The following is a 27,736-nucleotide window of genomic DNA, read 5'->3' on the forward strand; positions in this document are numbered from 1 at the left end:
CCTCGCCGCCTGTTGCTAGGGGATCCCGGGCAGGGCCGCAGCGGTTTTCTGCCCGCTCCAAGGCGGCCGGCGGCGGAACGCGGCTCCCCGTCCGCCCCGGGCATGGAGGGTGACAAGGTGAGGGGCAGTTGGGAAGCGGTCGGGGCTCCGGGGAGCCGGACGAGCCTGCTGGGCTCCTGCGGACACGGCGTAAGGGGCCATTCCGCCTCGCCCCCTATCCCCCCTCTCCAGGAGGGCCCTGAGGAGGTGCCGGGGGCGGTGGCAGCGGGGCCCGGCCCGGCCCGGCTTCTTGTGCTCAGCTTCCCTTGTCCCTTTACACCTCAGGGCCCTTGAAGCCCGGCCAAGCCATCCCCCTCACCCGGCCAAGCCATCCCCGCACCCGGCCGCGTCTCGCTGCTGCCACTCGTGTCCCTTGGCGCTGAGTAACCGGGAGGTCTGTGTGGGGCAGAGGCAGGGAACAGCCCCAGTGTTTGTTCTGCTGGCCCTGATAACCCCCGTGGCACTCCCGGGACAGTTCAAGATTCTTTGTTTTGTCAGCACGGCGATGAAACTCCCACTCGAGAAGCAGGGCAGTAAGGGAGCCCTTACCCCTCTAGTAAGAAGGATGAGGTCGTGTCAGCCACAGATCTTTCTGCAGAAGATCATAGGTGGTTTATGACAATATCCAAACCTCTTAGTGTTTCAGATTGTAGATAAAATATATTTAATGATTGATACTCCTGTAACCACTAATTGTTGGGTTTGAGTTCTTTAGGAACATATATGACTTTTGCATGATTTCATTAAATTATGGGAAGTTTGTAGAGCTCCGAAATAAAAGAAACAAATCCACATGGATATGCTAACATAAATTATTGTGTTACGTAATAATTTGAAAAGGCAGAAATATCAACTATTCTAGTACTGCTGTGTGAATCTGGATTTTAAAGCTAATTAATTTGTAGTGATGCTGTATAGAAAATTGAGTAGGAAGTAGAGTGGGTGGGCAGGATATGTGAAGTAGTATGTTAGAACCACTCTAAAAATGTCCACTTGGGGTATCAGTTCAGTATCTGTGGTAAGTCAAGAACCTCTTTACTGAAAAGGGATCAGTTAGTTAATTGTGATGGAAAGTTAACCTTTGATTTCAGTTTTAAGTGCATTGCTGTAAGACTGCCAAGGATGTAGAGAGTGTTGTACTAGCAGCCACACTGAGTGAGAAACCCTCCTTTTGCTGTTTCTGTTCTATCAAGTCTATTACTTATTTGAGGGCTCTCAGACATGTAGCTTCTATTTGATATGAGAAAGATATGTATATGTAAAAAAAAGTACTTTTCTCTGGCTTAAATGCTACAGACATTTTACTGTTGTTTTGGTTTTTTTTTTTGAGGGTTTTTTGTTTTGATTTGTTTTTTTTTAGAATCATAGTTACTTAAACACGTAATATTAAGTTCTGAGAGCCTCCAATCTTTCTAGGTTGTGAGCGAAGAAACTCTTCTTAATCTCTCTTGAAGAGTTCATCTGAAGTATCAAGGTCTCCTGTTCCTCTAACTTCATAGTGCATACTTCTTGTCTAAAGGGCGTGTTCTTGAATGTTGAAACTTTTTGTAGCACTTCTTGAGTTCAGTAAATCTGTCATATTATGTCAGCTGATGGGCTTTCCATGCTCTGAGGTGGATAAATGAAGTTAAACCCTAGTGTGGTTTAAATAACTAATCTTAATCTGGATTTAAGTGGGTATATAAGGACTTCTAAATTAGCAGACAGGTGAGAAACTTCAATAATTCCTTATAAAGTTTCTTATAAATATTTTTTTGTGTGTATACAATGATTCCTTTAGTAACAGAGGGACAGTGGTCTCAGAAGTATTAACTTCCTTGAAGCTTTATCGAAGAGCTCTCTTTGCTTGTTAGACTCCTGCAAGAGTAGAGAGTGCAAAATCATCATGTATAAAAGCAACATATTCTAGTGGTGGTGGTGGTGAGATGAAAACTGCAGACCTCAGAAGTGTGGCTGATGCCCCTTTTGGGGCACCAGAGAATCATTTCTAAATGGTTACTGCATGCTTTTTGCCTCAGCTTTGAAATACATCTCAAATTACCTTATCTGGTATTGTCTATTGGTGATACTGGCTTTAGGCTAATAACACCATTAGCATTCTTTTTTTGTTTGTTTGTTTGTTTCATGATATGTATCTAAATATTGTCCAGAACCAAAACATAATATATTTTAGGGATTTTAAATGCATAACTATTTGAGCACACTGTTCTCTTCCCATCTATATCTGTCCTTCCAGCTTACCCTCACACAGTTCTGTAAATTTTTTTAGGGTTCAATAAAATTTCACTCAAGCATGTGATAAACTTTGATTTTACTTTCTCAGGTGACTGCAGCTGTATATATTTGTTTTGTGTTTTTTTTTTTAATGGAAGTAAAGGGCACTTTTCTGCCTTCTTGATACTTTTGATGGACTTTAGATGAAGTTTAGCAGTCCACTACAATCTCTTATAAAATGAGATTTTTTTTTTTAATGTAGAATAATTTAAAAATTAAAATGTACTACTAAAATGCTAGTTTCTTATAATAAATAAGCAAAAGTTGGGCACCATATATTTATTTTTTTCTACCAGTGCAGCTCATAATTCAAATATTGATGAGTGATTTTTCTGGTAATTTTAAATAACTTTTACCAAGACTAAATTGTCATGTAATTTTGGATATAATCATCATCTTTCAGTGACCTGGTTAAAATATTCATTAGATTAGAATTCCTCATTTGCTTTAGTGATGTCAAACAGTTGGTTTCTCTTGGTGTGTTTAGTGGCAGCCAAGCAGGTAAAGGCAGTAAAGCTGCAACTGAGTATAGGGAAATTAAACATACTTAGTTAGGGATAACTCTAGTGAAAAAATGTCCATGCAAATTCTTATTATTTTCCTTATATTTTCACTTTTTTTTTTTAGTGCTAAACAGAAATTTTGTGTATGGTTAATTGCATACCAGTTATGTGTATCATGAAGAATACAGCTAGTAGGTGTAGGGAAGACTATTCTCTACTCAGCACTTGTGAGGCCCTGCCTGCAGCATTCTGTCTGGTTTTAAAGTCTCCAATACTAAAAAGGTTCTAGAGTCAGGCACTGAGCCTGGCTTTGGGGCTGGAGCCCTGAAGTACCTGAGGCTAAGGTGCTGTTCAGACTGCAGAAAAGGAAGCTGAGTGGATATAGGTGCTGTCTTCAAGTATGTAAACAGGATCTGTGGAAAAGGTGGAGTCAAGTTCTCTGAGGTGTATAGCGAAAGAACAGAAGGTAGTGGCCCTAACTATCATTATACTAACTCAGTATAATGAAAATATTTTTAATTGTGAGTGGTGAAACCCAAGAACAAGTCTCCTCAGATATTACTTATCTCCAACCTCAGAATTACTTAACCTCACCTAAATAAATCTCTGACCAGGACTTTGAAGTTAGATCTAATAGAGCAGGTCATTGAATCCAGTTACATTGATTACTTTCCAAAAGTAGCCTGACTGTGTGCACTCATTTGGTCTTTTGATCAAAGATCAGTTTTAAGTCTTTCTTGAAGGGCTGCACTATTATCCACCATAGGTATGGACCTCAAAATTAGTTACCATTTGTGTACAGAGCTGGATAACTTAGTAGAAGTCTGATCTTCAAGCCTCTTCCAGGTCCAGTCAGATCCAAATCAGTGTAATGTTTATGTTACAAAATGCATTGGTCCTTGCCATTTATACTTTGATGCTCTTCTTTGGAAAACTAATCATTACATGATTGGCTTCTGTCTGCAAATTGATTAATCAGTCTTTTGTTGTCTTTTGTGTTCTAGAGACGAACCAAAGAAGATACTTGGAAATCAGAAGAACTTAGGAAGCATCTTAGGGTGATTTATTTTATATTATTTCTACTAGTTTTCATGTTAGGTTACCTTGCAGCAGTGAAATGTAGTGACAGTCTAAACATAAAATCATAGAATGGTTTGGGTTGGAAAGGACCATAAAGATCATTGCAGTTCCAACCCATCTGCCATGGGCAGGGATACAGAGATACTGGATACAGATACAGGGATACAGATACATACTTTTTTACTAGCTACTGTGCCTTGTGGGATCTATAGTAGCTCTTTAAGGCTTTTTAGTACACCAGACATTTTAAATCTGTATCTCTGAGTACAAATCATACAGATCTTTTATGTGTAGCTGCTAACTTCCTTGCCAAAACTGCTTGTTCTGAAGTCCGTGTAGTCCAAGTGTGTCCAGAGGCTGACCCAATCACTTAATGTATACAAATCACAGAGAATTTCTAGAGGTTTCTTCATTAGGTAAATATAAAAAAGTTCCATTACTATGGAATTAACACAGCACACAGCAGAGTGATTTGCTGGCCACCCAAATCCAAGTTAGAGCTCTGTTTAATATATACTTTTTCACTGTCCTACATGTATATTATGTACTGCATTTTTTATAATCTATCATGTTTGTAATGCACTTTAAAACTGGTTAGTTACTTTTAGCTGCTGATCAAATAGGCATGCAGGCTCCGGTCAGTTCCACCACTGATATTCATATTAGCTTTGTTCTATATTTTGCAAAAGCTCTTTTCCAGTATGTATGTTCTGTTCTGTTCTGTGTCATGTGCAGATCGTCATTGGTCCTTTGATGAACTAAACCATCCCATTTGTTAATCTATTGCTTAGCTTTCTATCAATTACATTTCAAAGCTCCCCTTTATTTCAGTACCAGTTCCACAGTATCAGCACTTCTTTTTTTTAATCTTTCAGTAACATTTCCACTATTTCCATCTGGGCTAAAGCAAACAAATTTTGAGCTGAAATGCTTTAGTTCTAACAGAAGTGGTGTGGTTGGATTTTAGGTTGTGTGAAACAGCTGGGTGACGTTTAATTCACTTTGCTTATTGACTGTAATCAGATCAAGTTCTTTTCATTCTGTGTTGAGTAAATAGCTGAAAAAATGGATGTAGTGAAATCATTGTGAGTTGTCCTGCTTGCTTCAGGAATGTTAAAATATCACTTATGACTTCAGAAAAATCTAAGAAAAGTTGAATTCTCAAGGCTAAAAATGTCAGTTTTTGCTTGCTGCTTTCTATTCAAGTAAAAGCTAATCTTCTATTCCAAAGGCAGCTGCAAGATGCCCACTTATCTATCATTATTGTTTATACCTGTAATGTATTTTAGAAGATGGCACAGTTTCTGTCTACATGACCTAACAGCTTTAAGATGCTTAGTTAATTTTTCAGTATCTCACTAAAAAAAATGCACAGTTCCACAGTAATTTTTCTTTTTTATCAAATTATTTTCAGACACATTGAAAATGCAGCTTATTTTTAATTTTATCCATTACTTATTTTTTACAATAGGTAGAGACATAATGTTGGTCATTTACTAAGTAAGCCTAGAAATTTTAATACACTTTGGGAAGTGAAATTCACAGATAGCAATCTACAATTTTTCTTTCATATCAATGTAATCTATCAAAATAGTTTGTTCAACTATAATAATAGATTTTGAATATTTTTATTTTATTTTATTTCAGGCATCACAACCAGGTAGTCAAAATGAAGACCAAAAGCACAAGGAAAAGAAAGTGCAGAGGGAGAAGTCTGTTCATGGCACAGATGATCGTAAACATGAACACAAAGACAGAGGGAAGAGCAAGGAAAGAACAAGAGAGAGAGAGAGATTTAAATCTGGTGAAAGAGACAGGGATAAAATGAGAGAAAGGGGAAAAGAACACCAGAGAGGAGACCAGGAGAGATACAAAGATAAACTTCAAGAGTCAAATTTGAAGGAGAGATACAGTTTACCAAGAGAGAAAGACAGGGAGAGCAATAGAGAACGAGACAAAAAGCATAAAATACGTGAGATAAAGCAAATAGATACACAAAGTAATCTGAAATCATTTGAAAGAGAAGAGAAAGAACATCACAAAAGAAGAGAAAGCAGGCATCATTTAGGTAAGTTGCTTTGGGTTGATGTTGTACTTCAAAATATTTGATACTTGAGTAGAAATACTAAGAAACCATATCCCATCAGTACAGAGACAATAAAGGCAGGAAGATGTGAGTACCTGCTGAAATGTGTGTCTTTACAGAATCTTGTTGTAATGTAGTTTTATTTTGATGCTTTTAAAAATTTTAGTGCTCGTTTCACTTTCTCTGAAGAGGGGGTCAGTGTCACTGTTCTTGTTGATCAGTTGATATGAAGAGAGTAACTACTACCTTCCTGCCTAGACATCCTCTATTGAGGGATCCATCTTAATCCCCAAGTTGCAGGGTGATTTATGAAGTTAGTAGCATGTGTCATACTCTTACCATTACACAAGACAACTGAGAACAGAGGGAGTCATTAGCAAAGAAAAAGAAGTAACCATCTTTGGATAGAAATTTTCAGTGGAATATTAAGTTATTTTTAGAAAACTCATATGATTTAGAAAATCCACACCACTGAAATTATATTTTCTAGCTGCTAGAGTTAATTAAGTAGAGAGTTTGAGTATAATAAAATTTGTTCACTAATTTATACATATTTTCCAGAGGAGAAAACAAGAAGTGAGGAGCGAGAAAGAAGACGTGCAGAAAAGGAGGTAAAGGAAGGGAAAGAAATTATGTGTTTCATAGTGGAATAATATACAATTGTAGAATAATTAAGAAACTGTATCATACTCCAGTTCCCAAGAAATCTAAGAGATGCATAGATAGTAAATCCTCACAAAGCTACAAAACGAACAACAGCAAAATATATCTGAGCCATTCTGTTTTAAGTAAAAAGAAAATCGAATTTGCACAGCAAATAACATTTTAGCCTTGTACAACTAGATAAAAATTTTCCATCTGCTATTTATGCCTTTATTCTTTGCAAGAATATGAGTAACTATCCATTCTATTTTTTGTTAGACCACCTAGTAACAAAGAATTAATTTTTGGTGTGAAGAATACATGATCAAAAGATTTTTCTGTAGATAAGGACATGGTGTCCCATAAGAAATAACAGTATCTCAAGTGATTCAATATCTTGAAACTTGCCATTGTAGATTAAAAAAAAATGGCTGAAAGTTCCACATGGCAGAAAAACATTAGGTTACTTACAAATGCAGCATTCCAGTGGTTAAAAATTGAAAGATTTGTGAAAATAAAACTCATGGAGCATAATCTAACTCTTTCATGTTATCCTTCTCTTTCTAGGATAATAACAAAAAGAGAACTGACAAATTTTTAGCATACAAAGCTGAAGAAGTGGAACATGTACACAAATTACAGAAAGACCTAGAGCTGGTTAAAGAGGGAGAAAGAAGACAGAGAGAAAAAAAAGAGCATTCTGTTAGGCCAGGAAAAGAGAGGCTTTCAAAAGAGAGAAATCATAAAAGCTATGAAAAGGAAGAGGAAGAAAAGCATAAATCAAAGAGATCTAAAGAGGGATCTTCCCATGGAGACAGAGAAGGGCACCTGGCAGAAGCTAATGAGACACCAAAAAGCAATGAAAACGAAAGAAAGAAGAGTGATCAACGGGTTAGTTTTGTTGAGACTTTAAAACATTACCTTATAACTTATTTTAATTGTTGATATATCACAATTGATAAGATGAACAAAGAAATACTTGGATTTTTAAGTCAAAATTTTCTGAAATTCGAAGCTGAAGTGGTAGATTAAAAATGTTACATCTGCATTTAAGTATCTTAACCCAGAGCTGACTCCTTCCATGAAACTTTAAACTAGAAACTTGTTTTTATGTTGTTAATGTATTTTATTCATAAAATTATTTATTGCAATGACTTTTGAAATTTGTAGGAACAGCATGGAGGTGAGATTAGGCCAGAGGTCCATTAAAATGTATTGGCTGTCTTTACAGGAAGGAATTATGATTTTAATAGAGCCTATTTTTTATGTTGCCTGTAAAGGGAGCATGCATATCTAACTCATGTTAGATGCCACGTTTTCTAGAATGAATATAGATCCATTATATTTATGGTTTTTAGGCTCTGAAGCCGCAGAGTGTCTTCTATGGTTCTAATATAGGTCATGTTGTTATATCCTAGAGGTTTAATCAAAACTTTCATATTTTTTACTGGTTTTTATTGTATAAGTACTCATTCTATAAGAATGAAGAAATATATAGGAATTTTTAAATCTGAAAATGAGAAGTTTTATGGAGTACAGAACCATTCAGATCTATGGTAGTTGCTTCTGTTGCCTAAAGAGTGAAGATGTACAAGATACTCAAGTAAAGGTTTGGAAATTTTCTGGTGAAAATACCAGAGCTCTTCAGAGCCCACCACCACTAGTGATACCTGTAGGTGAGTTTCTGCAGTAGAATTCAAAAGTCTGTCTACAAAAAATCTGGAATTTAATCTGATAAAGCATTATAAGGGTTTGTAAAGCAAAGGAGAAGATTCAAGATCCCATCTTCTTTCCTTTCTGCATTATAGAGAGGGATGTAGCCAAACTTTACTCCCAAGTATTTAATACTTTCAGAAGCTCGTATTATGATATAGCATGTCTTTTATAGGTGTATGTTTTCTTTGCTTACCATGGTTGATGGTTATACACAGAACTTCTTATCATAGAATCATAGAATTGGCTGGGTTGGAAGGGACCTCAGAGATCATCAAGTCCAACCCTTGATCCACTATTGCTGCAGTTCCCAGACCATGGCACTGAGTGCCACATCCAGTCTCTTTTTAAATATCTCCAGGGATGGAGAATCCACTACTTCCCTGGGCAGCCCATTCCAATGCCTGATCACCCTCTCCGTAATGAAATTCTTTCGAATATCTAACCTAAACTTCCCCTGGCACAACTTAAGACCCTGCCCTCTTGTCTTGTTGAAAGTCGTCTGGGAAAAGAGCCCAACCCCCACCCAGTTACAACCTCCTTTCAGGTAGTTGTAGAGAGTGATGAGGTCTCCCCTGAGCCGCCTCTTCTGTAGTCTGAACACCCCCAGCTCCCTCAGCCTCTCCTCATAGGGTCTGTGCTCGAGTCCCTTCACCAGCCTGGTTGCCCTCCTTTGGACCTGCTCCAGGTCCTCAATATCCTTCCTAAACTGAGGGGCCCAGAACTGGACACAGTACTCGAGGTGTGGCCTCACCAGCGCTGAGTACAGGGGCAAATAAATGACTTACAAGCAATGACTCATTAAGAAATGTGTCATAGAAAAAATTAATTAGAAACTTTCCTTACTGTTTAATATCACTGCTACCTATACAGTTTCATATGCATATTTCCTCCCAGCTTTTCTGACACATGAATATTCTGACTTCTTTTACAGAACAGCAAAGACAAAAAGAGGGAGAGGCTTCAAGAAGAAATGAGGCATCATGATGCAAGGTGATATCAGAGATTTAAATAAGTATTTACTGTATGATGTCTACTCAGATTCAATCACTGCCAAACAAAAAGCATTGTTGATCTGAGATGTCTGGGTTGAATATCATTTTTTACACAGGCCTTTTAAACAATACTGTAGCAAGAAAAAAAAAATAATCTGTTTTGCTTCTAAGAGGACTCATATAAAAATGTGTGTATTAGTATTTATTCCATTTACTTTTTTTTCTACCCCAGGATAGCAATAAGTATTTTGTAGTCCTTGCAAACTGCATATAAATTAATCCAGGCATGTAGTTTGGGAGGCAGAAATGTTTCTTTTTTTTAACTTTTCAAGTATTTTTTTCTTTTTGAGGTGAAAAGACTTTCTAAAACAAACAAACAAACCAAAACTGATGTTTTTTTCTGAGTGAACAAATAAAATGGATGTTCTTTTTTTCAGTAGAACTGTAAAAGACAGAGGAAAACTCCCTGAAAAAGAGGAAAGGGATACAAGACAAGAGGTAAAAGTATTTGGTTTGGAACTTAGAATGTTGCATTTTTTGGGGGGATTAATAACAATTACAGTATGTATGCCAATGTAATGACATTCTAAGATAATATAAGGTTTATATATGTTGGTCTTTAGGTATGTCTTTCTGGATAAAGCATTAGAAAATTAGTTTATTCTGTATAAATTTGCTAAGTATTGAAGGTAGCCATCTATTAAACTGCAATTCAGTATCTTCCTGAAAAATTAATTCTCATTAAGTGGGAAGAGTTTAGATGTATAATACAAACCATCTACACATACCTAAAGTATATTATTTCTTTCTGTAAACAGCTGATATAAGCAAATAATATGCAATGTATGGCAATGAAAACACAGCTAGCTGTGTAATTCATGTGTTTCTTAAAACAGTTGCCAGAAGCAAGAGGAAAGTATTTCCCTGTGCTTAAATGGACAGTTTTCAGCAATTCTGAAGTGCAAGCTTAATTTGGGATTAATTTGGGCCAATCTGTTCAGGAAAAAGCCCAACTTTACCATAAAAAGTTGTAAAATATTTTGTCATATTTTCAACCATTCCCCAGAATCCAAATTCTGATTTGAAATGTAGGAAATAAATAATAGTACATAATGAAAACATCCTTTTCCATATTATCATGTCCTGGTCAGCCATGTATTTTTTTTTTTGTACCTTTCATCCATGTGTCTTTCAAAACCACACTATGTTCTATTAAAATGTGTCTGGTAATCACTGCTTATTAATGTATTCATTTATTTTTTTATATTTTTTATATTTTTATTATTCATTTTTCTAAGCTGAATTTTTTGTATGTTTGCTTGAGAAGGTTGAAACATCTGAGGAAAACAACTATTCATTTATCCTTATGCTAAGATTTAGCAAATAAATTTTTTTGTAAGATTATTTAACAGATTCATTTATTTTTTCATTTAGGAAGTGAAAGATAAACACATCTATAATTCAGACACAGGAGTTGATAACTTTTCAGCAAATTATGAAGATGATTTTGAAGTAAGTAAAAGCATAAAAGTACCAAAATATTGATTAACTTAATCTATAAATAAATAAATAAAAATTACTGGAAATAACGTGTTTTTTACTTATTCTTTTCTGTTGGCAATGATAATAGTAAATATTTATAAAAGTAAATACTAAGTAACTAGAATTCTATGTAGAAACTCTCTGCTATATATTTGCTTAACTTTCATCAGGGTATGGGAACCAACTTTTGTGTTCAACTTCTGTGTTTTGTCTTCACAAGATGCTCTTTCGGTCTTCTGGATTTTAATTATTTAAACAATTTTCTATGAAAAATGCTAACTTTTTACAATAAATTTCAGGATGAACACATCCTGGTTTTTTGCATTGCAAAAATATCATAATAAATAACTTTATACACCAGTGAAGCATTTATTCCACTAGCACTGTGGAACAAGTGCTGTTGTCTTGTCTTGTTTAAAATAATCTCACAAGTTATGCCATTTCTTTCTATCAAATGTTTGTTGTAAAATGCCTTTTAGTCAGAGGATTTATAAGAATTTTTTATATTTGTCAGCATTTTAAAATTTCTTAAGAAGATTGTGCAAATAGGTTTAGAATCCATGTTTATTACTTATTGAAAGTCCTATTACTTCTAAAGGATTATGAAGATGATTTTGAAGATGATGATGAAGACAAAAGTAGTGAAGAAAGAGATGCAGAAGAAAGCCTAAGAAAACCTTCATTTTCCAGAACATCAGAAATTAAAGAAATTCAAAGAGCGATTAGTGCAGAAAATGATAGAATTTATGCTTCCTTGCCAAAGAAAATTGAAGATGTAAAAAAGGAACCAATCATGGGTATGTAACTAGATACCAGGGTTTTTTTAAGAAATGTATGAGTAACACATATAATTCCTTAGTAAACAGGCCACTTTTTTCTAGAAGTCTGCTTTGAGGCAGAAATCTGCTCCTCTGGATGAGTAATTTAGGATTTGGAGTAAGTAGCTTGCATAAACTAAAGAATGATTCATGGGCATTACTAATGATTTAAAATGTGAAGTATAAAAGTTTACCGACTGACATTTAGTGTATCTTATTTTGGCTAAGAAGAGGCTACAAAAGTCTGGATTTTGAAAACTGGAGGAGTGCTAGAACAGTTTGGGGCTTCCACTGACATTTTTCATGTAGCAAATTTGAAGCCATTGCTCTGGGTGGGAAGGCAGGAGAAATACAGATACAACTGAAATATGTAGTTCTACATCACTTTTTATTTTTTCTGACTTTTTTTTTTTTTCCTGAAATGTGACTATGGCACTATTGTCTTATTTTTAGTTGAGCTGATACCTTTGAGTGCCATATCTGCTTATTTAAATAACTACAGCTGTGGTTCCCCTTTGCATCCTTCACTTATGTGAATGGCAGTATAGCATTGTTGTGCAAAAGGATCTTAAAGAGATTTTTTTTTTCTCTAGTTCTTATAAAGTTAGTGCAGTCACCAAAAAATAGCAGAGATTTTTTTCTTCTTGTAGATTTATGGAATTATTACTGTTTTTCTAATAAACAATATGAAATGAAAAAAAAAAAGAGATGGAATACAGAATCAGATTTTAAAATTCTGAACTGTAACACTTAATGCTTTTTAGTTAGTTACACAATGCTTTTTTGGTGAGGTTTTGATCTCATTTGGTTAAAAAGGTTGTTGATCACTTTGGTAATGATTTTTAGAAGCTTACATTTTTTTTCCAATATTCTATAAAAAGGCAGTATTCCTCTGAGGAAGTGAAGCACCATTGCACCTTACTGGAAGTTGGTTATTAAGGGCAGTTAGCTACCACCTAGCCAGGAAAGAGGGTAGAATCCACATGACATCAGATACTGCATTTTTTTCATTAAGTGTGGCTTTTAAAGCTACAGTTTTCTATGTTTTTCTTATTCACCCAAGGGCATCAGTTAAGCTGACGTTTGAGATTCTCCACTAGCTGTAGTGACAAAATCTTAATTACAGGTGTGGCATACACATGGTGTAGTCTGTGTGAATTTGGCATGCTTTTTTGGATTAGCTCATAGGGTTTTACTGTACACAGGGGAACAAGGGATCTGCTAATGGCAGGAGAAAGAAAGAGGCACTATCTGCATGTAGTCTTCTAAAATAAATCGGAATGGTCAAGCATTTTGAATTGATTGGTAATGGACCATAATAAGAGGAAATGCTGACCTGTTAGAGAAGTTGAGAGGCTTATTGTACTGGTAACTGTATTAAAAAGTTTGTTGTGTAATTTGCAAACTAGTTACTCTTAGTAGCAGTGTCATGATAAATCTGTTGCTTTTTAGACTCACTGCTTTACATTTTCATGCACTGTAAAGTGTGAATTACAACACTTGATTATGTTTTATAATACCACAGAAAAGCAATACACTTCTGTCAGAAACTCTTTTTGTGGAATATTCATGGATTTTCAAATGGCAAACCATCGACAAAGTAGCCGAGATATGGCTAATAAGCAGAAGTAAGTAAGTCTATTTTAAATATTCCACACAAAATGGCAACTTGTTACGTGAGATGTAATTTTTAAAATTATATTTGAAATATGTAAAGTTTACAAACTTGTGCCTTTTTGAGTCAAATATTCATATCTAAGCTAACAGTAATTACTTCTTCAGTAAATATAATTTACAGGCTTCGAAAGTATCACTTATAACAGAAATTTATCTCTCTATATTTTTATGGGTATAATTTTATTGAAGAGTGAGTTACCAGGATTGTAATTTCTTTGTATGATTCTTCAGTCTCTTAATTAGATGACTTACAGTACTAAAGCACAAGCCTTCTAGTTGCGCTTAGTGCTCTGCAAAACTGTTTTTTTTAAATAATCAAGAGTCTGTGTAGTTCATACTGTTGCCAAAATAGCATCTTCCCTCTCAGGGTTAATGCCAGTTGGTGTAAAAATATGCTATTACTGATCTAAGATTTCTCTAGATTTGGGACATCTAAGACAGCTCTATATTGAAGAAACAAATGGATGCCTGCTTCTTGTGGAACTTGTCAGGAGCTCCAGTTTTATCCAAAGCACTTCATGTATCTCCAGTTTTCTGTTGCATGAATTGCAAGGATATTAAATTTTATTGATAATACTAGATACCACTGATTCTTGGCTGGAAAGCAGTGGCTGATCTTCACATAAGGGAGATTTTATTGTCTAGGATGTCTTACTCACCCTACCTAAATCTATATGCCCAAATTTTACACAAGTTCGTTGGCGAGGCTTCCTTTATAGACAGTGGACACAGATTAGGAAATTCAGTAGGGTATCTCTCTGAAGAATTGCCTTCTGAAATGTTTGTCAGCCTCTACTCATTGTGTACTATAACTGATGATATTATTTATATAACTTGGTGTACACGCTAGCAATATATATATATATATTACATATACATAATCTGTGACGGTAAGTGACATTTTCAGAAGAGAGGGTTTGTGGAATTTAATGCTGTGATAATACATCACTCTCAGTTAACAGACTGAAAAAAATCCCATAAATGAACTGAGGCACTTTGCAGTTGTATTAATATGAGGCTTAGAGGTTTATTTTAAGCATTTGTATATTTCATTAAGATTTTTAAGTAGGAAGCAACTTTGATACATTTGAATTAGAGCTCAGCAATCTATGCCCATAATGTTTGTGAAGAGGTGGTGTTTAAGAAGTAGAAATAAATATAGAATGCGGGTCAGGAAACACAATAGATGCCATCAAGTACCAAAATGCATGAAAAAATGCATGAAACCGCTACAAAAATTTTCTTATTATCAAGGATTCTGTACTCTAGGAAGAGCATGGAATTATTTTGTAAACAGCCATCTGTGTATAATTCAGGCAGGTAACTCCTAAACCAAAATATTTTAGCAGTTTTATGACATCAAAGTAGATAGATAGTTGTGAGAATTGTGACAAAGATTGTTTTTTCTACACATTCATCCAGGTGGAGTGGTGTGAATCTCTTTGTAGTTCGTGATAATAAGTAATACCACATAAATGGTACATAAATGTTTTAATATCATGTAAAAGTTTTTTATTGTCAGACTAAGATACTGTCAGACTGTCAGATCCAAAGGTAGATTTGGTTTGCAATTAAAATTTAAAATATAATTCCATTTGTGAGCAGAGATGGAAAAATTAAGACTTGGGGTAGTCAGAAAGTGAAAGTATTCAGGGAAGCTGGATAAGGTATTTGAGTTATTTCATCATTACTGCAAGGGAATATAGGAAGATTTTGAGGTTTCACAGGACAGATTCAGGTATCTCAAGTACTGTACAATGTGCCAGTCTTTTTCAAAACAAAAAGTACAAGTGGAAGAATACATAGTCTAGCTCAATCGCAAGCACTCATTTTCATACAGTTTAGGTCTGGTCCAGTAGTCCAGGAACTCTGATGGGTTTTGGGTGCTTACTTTTTGGGAAAGAGGTCAGTTTTCATGTTCACAGGTAATGAATCAGCAATTAATTTATTTCATCCATATATTTAAAATGTATTTTAGGATTGCTGCTGTTATGTATTTCCCTAATCATGTAAAGAGCTACAAATGCAGACAGCCTCTTGCAGACTAATTCAAAATACACTTGCATGTCTAACAGAACCAGGATATTATAGATCTTTATAAATCATGTAGGTGTTTTAAGTTAATAAACTGAGTGTAGAAGAATTAGCCACCATCCTAGCTTTAGGAAGGAAGATGCATTCACCTGATACTTCACAGAAGAGCGTTTGACTACTTAGGCAAAAGTAGTTCTAGGCTTTGACAGTTTGGCTTTAATAATAAACCACATTTTTCCTTTTGCAGTCAGTATTGCATTTTCAAATATGCTAATTAGCATAACATTAAATGATAATTCATAACAATATTATATATTTCTTCTATTGTTATATTTTTGTCTTGGTACAGCTTCAATTTGCATACATCAGTGGATTGTTAGATCTCTGGAATGGTACAGAATCAGGTTGTTTTTCTTTTGGAATAGCAAGTATTTGGTCTTAACCATTTTTGTGTTTCTCTCTTGCAATTCATTCTAAAGAAAACGGAGTTCAGAACTTCTCCCATTAATTGACCTGGACTTCTCAGTTAGTTTTTCATTGCTGGATTTGCCTCCTGTAAATGAGTATGACATGTATATCAGGAACTTTGGTAAAATGAACACTAAGCAGGTGGGTAACAAATATGTAATGATATTTAGATTCTGAAAGTGCAGATTCATGTTCTGGAAAGCAACTTTCTTTACAAAAGAAGGTTACTAAGGCCACTAGGACAGTAAAATAAGAAATGAATAATTTTAATCTCTAACCCTTAATGCTAATACAGCAATGATATCAAAACACTTCAGCCAAACAGGCCATTTCCAATTCTATATTAGAAGAGGACTCTGTCATGTTCCTTCCCCATTTTCTAAAGGGCTTCCTATATGTCTGTGGTTCACTGTCCCAAGTGTTTATGTATAAGGCATCCTGTATTTTTGCAGTAGGTCACTCCTGTGTGAAATGTGGTAAAATGTGCAGTAACAAAATAGTGACGCTGTCAGTATGCTTAGGTCTGAATTTACAGACAGAAGAGGTTGAGCACATTGGTCAAAAAATGGCTGTTGAAGTTCTGTTCAGTTATGCACTGTCATTCTTAGCTGTGCTACCCAAATGTCAATCACTTTATCTTTCTACTCTAGGCATATGTTCAGTGTAATGAGGACAATCTTGAGAGAGATGTTCAGACTGAGGAAATTGAGACACTGGAGAAATGGACACAGCATCCAGGAGAAAGTGCCCATGTATCTGGAGGTGAAGAACATTTTATTCTTACTCATTTATGGATATGTGTATTTAAACTTTGTCTGTTGTACCCATTAATCATCAGAATTTGTAATGTGGCAGGCTGCATCAACAGCAAACTGCTGTAGGCACTCTGAATCCCCTTGTGGAGGGAGTGGCAAAAGTAGTTTATTTCTTCTGGATTGCTGTTTCTTTTGCCAGATCTTGTTCTTCAGTACTGTTACTTCTGCTGAAGAAGAAGTTGATTCCTGCCACTCTGCTCTTGCTTAAAAATGACATGGTTCTTATGGTTCTTTTGAAGCTTCAAGTTTGGTTTTGGTTTTGGTTTTTTGTTAGGTCCCATAAATAGCCAGGAGGTGTCAGTGAGTGGAGCACTAACACCTCAAATTGATTCACAGAGATTAACAAACTTCCTCCGGTCTGCTTTCCAGGTATGTTTAAGTACTTACTACCCTTTATGACTTGTGTACATAAATATACAGTGTGATATATTGCTTACAGTACTTATTCTGACTAATTTAAATATATTACTTAAATATTACTTACTATCAGGGAGATCCATCTCTTTGCAAAGGAATGGAACCATAGCTGTGCAAATTTTATGTCTGTAAAGCTGTATTTGCAAAGATATAAAAAGAACAAGAGAGTTAGTAAAGGTTGATTAAATTAATCCATGTACTTTAGAAAGCTGCAAATATCAAAGCTGAAAGATAAGATGACTCTTTTATTTCTATAAATGTAATTATGTTTGAAAGGTGATTGCTGTTTTGCTAGAGGAAGATCAAGTTGCAACACAACCCAAGTGGAAACTAAGTTCTGGACAAACCAGTCTGTCTATTAGTGATAGCTGTTTCCAGTTAAATACTAACCAGCCATTCCTCCATGGTAAGGGAACTTTATTCTATGCTTTGTAGTATACAGTGTGAACTCTTCTTCCTTACACAAAATACCATTCTTTTTGTCATGACTGAAGTGCAGGAAGCACATATCAGGATATATGGATAATATAAAGCCCACTTTTATGTATGCTTATCTTGTGATTCTGAGCAGCTTGGTTTCACATGGGGAATATCCTAGCTGCTGTGAAACCAGAAATACAGTCAGTGGCTAGTATGATATAGGGGTGCCCTGGATGTAATTTCTTGCACCTCTTTTTGAAAGGCCATTCCAAAGGATGTAATTTCTTTTAGACTTTTATGCTGATAGTAGGGCCAGAATTGTAGATAAAACAAGGTTATTGAACAGGGAGATTATAGCCTGATAAATTTGAACTGCAGTTATATCTTCCTCATCTAAACAGTCAATGCTCAGATTGAAAGAAAACGGAAAATAAAGCATCTGTAATTATGTTAGGAAACGTTATAACACAAAGCCACACAGATTCTAACAGGAGCATGAGATGAACCAGACAAAACCTGACCTGTGATATTTCCTATGAGGCTTAGCTTAAATTTCAGTAAATATACTGGCATCAGATCAGATTGGCTGCCTTATGCTCAGAATAATTATTCAATTAACTTCCTGGCTCTTTTCCTTTTTGCTTTCTACTCTATTTTTTTGTTTTTATTATTCCTGTAGTCCCTCCTTTTTTCCTTGTGTAGTGTCAAAAGCAACACACTCTTAATAGAAATAATCTTCATAATTATGTCTTAGCTTCTGTGTTTGTTGCTATAGCATCTGAATATGCTTTTTCATCTGCATTGAGTTTGCTTTTTTATTGCTTTTTTTTTTTTTTTAATTGTGTTTAGACAGAAAAATATCCTGCTTATATGTCTCTCAAGTTCAGAGGCAGACAATACTTTCTGTTCATGGATTACCTGAAAAGCCAGGTGTTGGTTTACTGAACAGAAAGAGCATCATATGTGTTTGGAACATCTGGCAGCCCTCCAGTCCTCAGAAGGTTTTAATATGTGACTCAGAGGTACGTTTTACCATTGTATATTTGTCCAGTGAATAAAAAGCTTTATTATGTGTATTTTGTTTTCTTGTTTGATGTAAGATGTGTCATCTTTTAAGAAACGTATTTGAGCATAGTGAGCAAAACACTGTTCTCATTTCATTTTGTGTGATGGTCATGGTGGTTTTTTGTTGGTTTTTTTTTTGTAATTTTACTTCATTTCATGGTAGAAGAGTGTAAGGAAATAAAACAGCTGGTTCAAAATGTTGTCAGGACATGTCAGGTAGTGATCTCTACTGATCACTATCATACAGTTGAATCAGCCCCTTTAAATTTGTGGCAATAGATGCAGATTACACAATTATCTTGCAAAGGGAAGGCCTACTGAAAGTCCTGTATCCTACTTCCCTTTTAAATAAATTGTTCTTCTGAAGCAAAGATCTGTAATCTGTCTTTTTGGGATTTACATGTGTAGGAAGAACAAACATATCTCAGGCTTAGCAAGTCATTGGCCTTTATCATATCAACAATGTGTATTTTTACTGCTTAACAGGTGATATGTTGCTGCTCTAGTCCCAGTAAAGCAACCTTTGTTTTTGCTGGAACAATAGATGGTTCACTGTTGGTGTGGGATCTTGAAGAAGACTCCAGAATGCACCCTCATATGATGGTCGGTGACACTGACTGGACATTTAGAGTTCCAACCTTTTCCACTGGTTAGTACCTATCAATTCTGTGATTGGTCCTTTTGTGGGCACTGAGAGAATTCCACTACTGATTCTTCTGACAGCACTCTATCTCAGTAGCCCAGTTTAGCCAGTTCTGAGATTATATTTAGTCTAGTAAAAGTTCCCAATTGACAACAGCTGGAGTGTAAGCCAGCTCAATCAATAGACATGATTCTCAAGAAGCAGTGAGAATCATGGAATCATTTGCCAAATTGGAAGGGACTCATCAGGATCATCAAGTCCAACTCATATCCTTGCACAGGGCACCCCAAGAATCACACCATGTGCCTGAGAGCATCATCCAGACACTATTTGAACTCAGGCAGGCTTAGTGCTGTGACCACTTCCCTGGGGAACCTGTTCCAGTACTCAGTAAAAGAACAGGGAGGTGGACAAAATGTAGAACCTAAGGAGTATTGTAATATTAAAATAGATTACACCACAAATTTAAAGAGATGAGCAAGTCATTTATATTATTGAATTTCTCAGTATATCTAGGTGTGTGTTGAGAGGTTGGGAATGATGTGTACATACCTGCAGTTTGACCCTTGGTTTGTCTCAATCTTAATTATAAACTGTGGCCATTTTTCATGGCACTGTATTGTACACTATAGTGAATAATAACATATAATAATATTTAAAAAATATTTTTATCATTGCAAATTAACCTTTTTGAGAGGCATTCCTGCCCATTGCAGGGAACTCGGAAAAGATGATCTCTAAGTTACCTTCCAGCCTAAGCTATTCTATGATTCTATGATGATTCTTTATGTATTTTTCCTTGTTTTGTGTGCAGGTGCTACCATTTAACTTACACTGATGTATTACTACTAAAATCCTCTTTTGTTCACAAGTGTATCTAACGTTAATCATTAGTTGGTCACTGATAGACCTAGTGGGTTTTTTTTGGTACACCAAAGGTGCTTGGTCTTGTGTTTCAGAATGTGTGTATACAGTTTCATGTAGTTGCTTATATAAGCAAGCATTTTTTAATGTTTTGTACTTAAAAAGTTTTATTCCTTTAGTCTTAAATTAGATTAAGGTTCACTGCACAGAGCAGGTCAAGAAATCAACAGTATCTGACAAAGAATGTATGTTATTGTTAAATTGTTAAATATTGTTATTGTTAAATATACAGTTATTTTAAAATGTTATTAAGGGGTAAATTTATATTTTCTTGTGAATTTGTTGTTTAAGCATAGTTACATTCTATTAAATAATACTCTGTCAGAGTAATTTTTCTTCAATTTCGTCTTTTCTATAGTAAGCAGTGATTTATTTCTACCCCTATTATTTATGGAGCTTGAAATTCACTTAATTCTTTTCACTGTAACCCTGAACTAGCAGATTTTAATGAAATTTCTGGTGCAGTCAGTGTTGCAGCAGTCATTTGGAAAATGAGAAGTAAATGCAAATGGTGAAACATTGATTTATTTATTAGTATTTTGATAACTTAGGAAATGGTTTGCAGTATTGTATTTAAGTCTTTTATGAAGTAATTCTTTATAAAGTTTTTATTTTATTTTCCTTCTTTGTACTCAGCGTTCTCCCATAACCTGAAGAGTGGTTAGGTTTTTGTTGTTTATGTTGAAAATAATATGGTATATTCCTTTCATTATTCTTAATTACAGATGGCATTCTGAACTCAGTAAGCCACACTTCTCCTATACTGGCAGTGGAACCTGTCTCAACCTCTCTCTACAGTGATCAGAAGTACAAACTATCAAGCCTCTCTTATCAGGATGGTGTGTAAGCTGCTGTTCAAAGTATCAGTACATCTGAATCTTTAGGCATCTAGTGAAAAAAAATACTTTGTAGCCAAAATCCTGCATATAATTCTGTTCTGTCTTTTGTCTGTAGTATCAATTGCATACAACATTCATGTTTAATTTTTGCTCTCATTTTTATGTAATGTTCATTCAGTGCAGTTCAACATCTTCTGTGAGTACATGCTTCTTACAGTGTATGAATTCAAGACAATATTTTGTTCTTCCATGGTAAAACAAATTATCACTCAAAAACTGCTTTTAGAGAAGTCTTACTGCTTCTGTAATATCCTTAAAGAACTCTGTATGCCTTTAGAGAAGTCTTAGTGCTCCTGTAATGTCCAAAAAAACCCCTTTATAAAAAAAGTGGAGAAACTTGCTTACATCAGAAAGCTCTTAAAATATGTGACTGTACTTGATGTTTTTTTCCTGGCCTTTTCCATTTTCAACCTTTAATCTTCATGCCCCCAAATTCTCAGACAGTGTTTTACAGGAGACATTATCCCTTCTATTGCCCATTTTCACTTTGAAATCCATAGTAGTCCAAACATATGTGCTATATATTGCAAATTTTACAAGATTTCATCTATCACGCTATGTTCTGTTCTCAAGTCCATGCAGAATCCTGGCATTTTAAAAGGTGCCAAGAGAACAAACACCTACCTGTTAGGACAAACTGAACAAAGTAGTTTTATACCTTTTTTTTTCAGGTAGAATTCGGGCATATTCTCTTTTTATGCAGTTGAGACAATCATAACAGTTTCAGACAACTGACCAGATGTTAACCTAGAAATCTTTCAAATTATTGCTCAAGATGAAGGTCAGTGTATGAATATAAATTGTTCCTATTCTTTTCACAGAAACGTCAGGCCCTCCATTTCAGATAGCTTCAATGGATGAAAATGGAATCCTCAACATGTGGGTGAGTAATATATGTATGAAAAGAGAGAGTCTCTTGTGTTGGAATAATAAAATACTTCTTCAAATGTAGCAACTCAAATCCAGGATTTTTGATAAGAATTTCCTCCCTCAAAAGTACAGCAACACTAACCATTCTGTTGGGATTCTTAAAATGTTTGACCTTACTCCCTAATGCCATGCTATTATCTGGAGGCAACACTTTTAACAGGTACATGGATTCATTAAAACAGGCAGTCAGTATTTCTGCTTCATAGGTCTTTGCTCATGTATTGCTATTAATTGAATCATAGATTTCAGTCCTCTTTCATCTATCTCATTTATTGAATTTTAATCACAGTGGTGTCATTGACTGTACTGAATATATGTAAGAAATTATATTAATAATTTATATAAAATAAATTTTAAAGACTTAAAATGTGAAAATCTGTGGGTAAACTTACCCTGCCTAAAGTTTGACAGTTAGGTAAGCACCAAATCTGTCATTCTTAACTACAGTTCTGACAACTCTTCTTCCTAATATATGTTTTCAGTCTTACTGTGATGCAGCTTTGTCACAGCTGCTGAACCTGTTGTTTGCATCTGAATTGATCTTGTTCAAGGAGCTGAATCACTCAGTGAATAATAAGGGGATAAAAGTATTTCCCTCTTCTCAATAGTTATGTCCCTTAAAGCTCTAAGTAACTTCAGCAGCAATTCATTTAGGCCACATGTTTTACCTTTTCTATTTCATGTATAGTAAAAAACACAGCATATATGTTAAATTTCCTTATTGGGGGATTTAGGTTTTGGTAGGTTTTTAAATTTTTGTTTTTGTCTGTTATTGTTTTTTTTTTTCTGACTAAATGCCAACTAGCAATCAAGTGTATACTGTAACTTCCCATATTCTGCTTTCCAGCAGGATCATCCAGCAGGCATTGAAGCTATTTCTAGCATTGCAGACATTGAAAAGGATAGAGAATGTACCTGTAATAACTGTATGGTTAGACCTATCTATCTAAATGTTCTTTTAGACTTATGTTATACATTAGAATACATAGTTAAAAAACTTTAAAATCTTGTAAATATTTATTGCTTATTAATGTTAAATACTGATTTCTCAGGTAGTTGTTGAATTACAAAAAGTGGATTTAGCTGGCTCACAGACTGATTTAGGTGAGTATTGTACATTAAAGGTACAACAAAATGCTTAAGTTTTGAGATTATGAAGTTAGAACAGAAAGGAAGAGTCAGTGATGACAAAAAAGTTTAGAAGAAGGCAAAATTACTGAGGGAACAGTAAATTTTAAATAGGACATAGATCTGATACTTGGGATTATTTGTTAGGGATCATGAGAGTTATTTTCAGTGCTATCTGAATTCCATCTGCTAGTTTTGTATTGCTAATTGCCAACAGGCAACCACATTTCTTATAATGGCACAGCAGATTTCTGTGTCTGCATCTTTCTTTCCAAAGAATATGAGATATTATGTTCTTCTTAATCCTCCTGTCCTTTCTTTCTTTTTTACCAAACCAATTATAATGCTTTTGTTCTTGCCTACATCTTCATTTTGCAAGTTGTTCTGAAACTTCTCCTTTGTGTAAATTACTTATTTAGTGTCAGAAAAACATTTCCCTGTCAAAAGTGAAAAACAGAGCCTGTTCGACTCCTTTTGAGTTATGTGAATTAAGAAAATTACTATATTAGCTATATTAAGCTGCTAAAGCTGGGTATTATGGCTGTGGAGAGGTGCATTTTTAAGCCATGGTTGCATGTTGACACAGTTTTACTGCCACCAGCATTTAGTTCTTTTTCCTCTTCAAAAAATTCTTACATTTGAAGGGTTTGAATAATTTATGTTATTTTCTACTAAGAGGCAACATAGATCAGCTTTATAGAAGCATTATCAGTTCATTAGAGATGTTATGGTAGTTCACTGTCAGAGTGAATGAATGTGCATTTTCACCATTGATAGAACTGTTTGTTATAGAGTGATATTACAGAGATGTTATATGTGTACTGCAAAACTAAAAGAAACATAATCATATTTCTCTGTCCTCTTTCTTTGATTTCTGTCAGAGATTACAGATGTTCAGATTTGAGATTTCAAAAGCCATATGTACATTAAACAATATAATTATGAAATATCTGCTTATTAATCATCTTAGTTTTTAATTTGATGGTGCCACTTTCTTAAGCAAGGTGCTTGTATCAGTTTATGTAATTATTTTATGTAATTTTAGGTTTAATTCCTGGAGGGAAAGTGAAGTTAGTACATAGCTCTACTATGGAATTAAGTAACAGGTAAGAAAACAGGGGCATTTAGATTTTACAAGTGTATTCCACAAAGCTGTTTTTTTCTTATACTTTTATTAATTTGCTGTTACTTTTCTCATTAGTTGTTTGGGGTTTTTTTTAATACACATTTCTTCTTAAAGCTAGTCATAGACATTTCAGATCAAGAGTTCCTGTATGTAGTTGCATAGCTTAAGGAGAGAACTTCCAATATTTATGTCATATTTTACCTTTATGTTTTTCCTAGCCTTTTCCCAAAGGATGTGCGCCAGAGAATGCCCCTGACACAGACTATTAAATTTCTGTCTTCTAATCCTAATAATTTCATTGTTGGAACAAACATTGTGAGTAATGTGCTGAAATTCATCTCACTGTAATTCTTTATTTTGGAAGCTAACCATTTACTTGGAATTTTAGCACAAATAATACTGTATACAAAATTTATAATTCGAGACTATTTTTAAAATCTGTTAGCTATTAAAATCTTTTAGCTATTAAGAATCTTTTATGGTAACAGTTGTGTGAATTATTTAACATTTTATCATAATAGTAATAAAGCAAATTATTTTTTTGTCTTGGGTAATTTGTTTTCTATGTGTTGCTTATAGGGATTGGTAGCCCATGGTACAAGACATGATTTAAAAGTATTTCCAAAGTTATTCAGACCCCAGGAGGGTGGACTCAGATCAACAAGCATCAATGCAATTGATTTTTTCCCTTTTGGAAAACCACTATTTTTGGTATGAAAACTTTTTTCATAGAATACAACTTTGATCTTTTAATTACTTGCTGAGGGAGGATTTCTAATTTTATGTATTTAAGTAGATGTGATAGTTGACTTCCCTCACTAATTCCAATCTGCCATGAAGGGTGGCAACAAATCTTGTGTCCTGGTGTTTGAACTTTGTTTATATAAAAGGTGGATCATCTGGTTCACAGAAACAAATGGCAATTGCACTTCAATCTTATGTCTTATTCTTTGTTTTTACTGAAATTCCTCATTGCAAGCAGGTCTTCTGCTGTTGATGAACCCTCAGCTTTTTATCACACTTTTCCTACATCTGACAAGATAACAATTTTCTCTTCAAAATGCTTTCTTTCTAAATTTGCCATGATTTATGTTATTTCATTGGGATTGCCTAAGGTATAAAATGAACGTGTTTGGCTGAAGCGTATTTTGTGTCACTTCTGTGGAGTCAGATCTTCCTTTTACCAGATATTCTACCCTTTTATCCAGATTCTTTGGACTGTTACTGGGTTCTGCAAGCTTGTATCTGCAGAATTTGCTCTAAAAGTAAGCCCAATCTGCAGTCACTGTAAGAAGTCATCATAATTTGAAAATCCTAGGAAGTCTTTCTGATGTAGAGGTTTGTAAGGTCCAGGGTAGTAAGAGTAAATTATTTTCTGTTGTCGCAGAATAGTTTCTTCTGTTGCTGGATTAGAGCAAACTTGTAAATGTTGCCTATACTAGTCAAGACAAAAGCTATAAGAAGACATCTGGAAGCAGTTCTATCTGCCTGTCTTTGGATTTAGTTGTTTAGTATGAATCATCTTAATTTCAATATAATGTTAACCACAGCCTGTCCTACTGAAAGCCACTATTGCTTTTACATATTATTTACATATTATGTGTGACAATAAGGAGCCCTCTGATTTGATCTCTAGGTCTCTCACCCTGATTCAGACTACCTTCAAGTTGTGCTGAATCATAGTAATAGTGAAGCTGGTAGTTTAAGATTTTCTTTCAAAATAGTATATTAGGACTTCAGTCCAGGATTAGTGGATTAGATTACTCTAGTATGCTCAGTACAGAGGTACTGCATTTGGACTATGAAATACATTAGAAATTAAATCCAAATAGTATGTACAGTGACATATATGTGCCACTTCAGTCAGATAACTCATTTTTTTTTATATGCTTTTTATTCTGAGTGACTGAATTGCAGTTTTTATCTTGCTTAGTTGGTTTAATTCCCACTAGGTATTTTCTTTTTTACTACTATACAGGTTGGCTGTTCAGATGGAAGCATTAGATTACACCAAATGACATCAGAGTATCCCCTCATGCAGTGGAATGACAGCACAAGTGGCCAGCCAGTTATTGCCCTACAGTGGGCTTTAACAAGGCCTGCTGTATTTTTTGTCCTGGATGCATCATCTAATATTTACATTTGGGATCTTCTTGAAAATGATCTGTTGCCTATGGCAAAGCAGACTATTCCATCAGACAAGTAAGTACATGCAATACTATCTTTTTAACAAAATATCAATATTATTATCTACATTTTTATTAGATATTGGATGGGTGGGTGGATATTGACTTTAAATGTTCATTAAAAGCCTATATTTTTTAAGCAGTTGGAGGTGTGGAAAAAGACTATAGCAAGCTAAATTTTAATTTATCCTTGTTTACTTAGTATTTTATACAGTCTGATAAAAAAAAATAACATTAGTATAAATCAAAATCAGGGAGACTGTTATCAGTTGGGGCAGAGGTCTTTACATGGAGCAGCCATTATTTATATGAAGAGAAAAAATGTATTTCTACTGAAATGTTTGAAGTTCAAATACAGCTTTACTGGATAAGATTCAAACCCTAAATTGGGCAAGACATTGGCCAACATTTAAAAGTGCCTATGGAGTGCATGGTTATCTGTAATAAGAAATACATTGTGTTCAGTGTCAAAAAGTGAACAGCAAGACTAACATCAGGGTAATCTCACCATATTGTTCCTGTCAGTTTAGAAACCTATGTATCTTGTACATTGATGTGGAAAAGCAGTTTAAGCCTTTCTGAATTACTGTCTTGAGGATTCTCTTTCCTCCCTGATGGGAGCCCCAGTGGGAAGACTTGCTCTTCTGTAGGTTTGACTTAGTCTTGGTGAATATCCCTCTAGCTGAAAGTTTCCCTTGTAGGTTTGTAAGCTGTAGGAAAATGCTGCTAGTCTGGGGAGAAAGTAAGTTTTAAAGTTACTACTCTGTACTGTACTATAGTTCATTTTCACAAAGCTGAAATACTTTTAAAGCCATGATTAGAAACTGATGATGGAATCTTAGAACAGAGTAAAAATTGCCTGTTATATTTACATTCAATGATTACAACTGATGAAACACTAAAGAACATGATGGGACTTGAAACAGTGAGAAATACTATACTGTGATGAGCAGAAGAAAAGAATCAGGTGGCTAACTATAAGAAACCTGCTAAAAATGCATCTGAAAACACCAGTATCTATTAATTTTGCCTCATTTTTTTTTTTTCAGTGTTATAACTATGGCTCTACTGGGAGAACCAGAAAAAACAAATGGATTGTTAGGCATTGCACTGGCCAAAGATTCTGGACAGATAGAGATTCACAGTGTAAAGAAGAAGTGGGCATTAACTCAGCCTGAGGAATGTGAAAAACTACATTTTATTTTATTGCAGTCTTTTTAGAAACAATACACCTATATGGTTGACCATGTTATTGCAAAATCTTTAGATTATTTTTTTACTTCAGTTAAAAGGTTTATAATGCTTTTTTTTA

General features: G+C 34.8%; 1 protein-coding gene across 1 annotated transcript; it reads left to right on the top strand.

Moving 5' to 3' along the window:
- On the top strand, nt 1-27,736 carry WDR60 (WD repeat domain 60). The gene is made up of 24 exons (XM_030445187.1): nt 1-117; nt 3,821-3,874; nt 5,544-5,964; nt 6,544-6,593; nt 7,192-7,515; nt 9,272-9,330; nt 9,773-9,830; nt 10,767-10,844; nt 11,473-11,671; nt 13,218-13,320; nt 15,883-16,012; nt 16,522-16,633; nt 16,961-17,055; nt 17,380-17,509; nt 18,373-18,545; nt 19,075-19,237; nt 20,881-20,994; nt 21,876-21,937; nt 23,037-23,088; nt 24,158-24,218; nt 24,457-24,553; nt 24,818-24,949; nt 26,217-26,440; nt 27,474-27,736. The coding sequence occupies exons 1-24, from the start codon at nt 103-105 to the stop codon at nt 27,643-27,645; spliced, it is 3,078 nt and encodes a 1,025-aa protein (XP_030301047.1). The 5' UTR covers nt 1-102; the 3' UTR covers nt 27,646-27,736.

The sequence above is a fragment of the Calypte anna genome, chromosome 2, assembly GCF_003957555.1.
Source record: "Calypte anna isolate BGI_N300 chromosome 2, bCalAnn1_v1.p, whole genome shotgun sequence".
Lineage (NCBI taxonomy): Eukaryota > Metazoa > Chordata > Aves > Apodiformes > Trochilidae > Calypte > Calypte anna.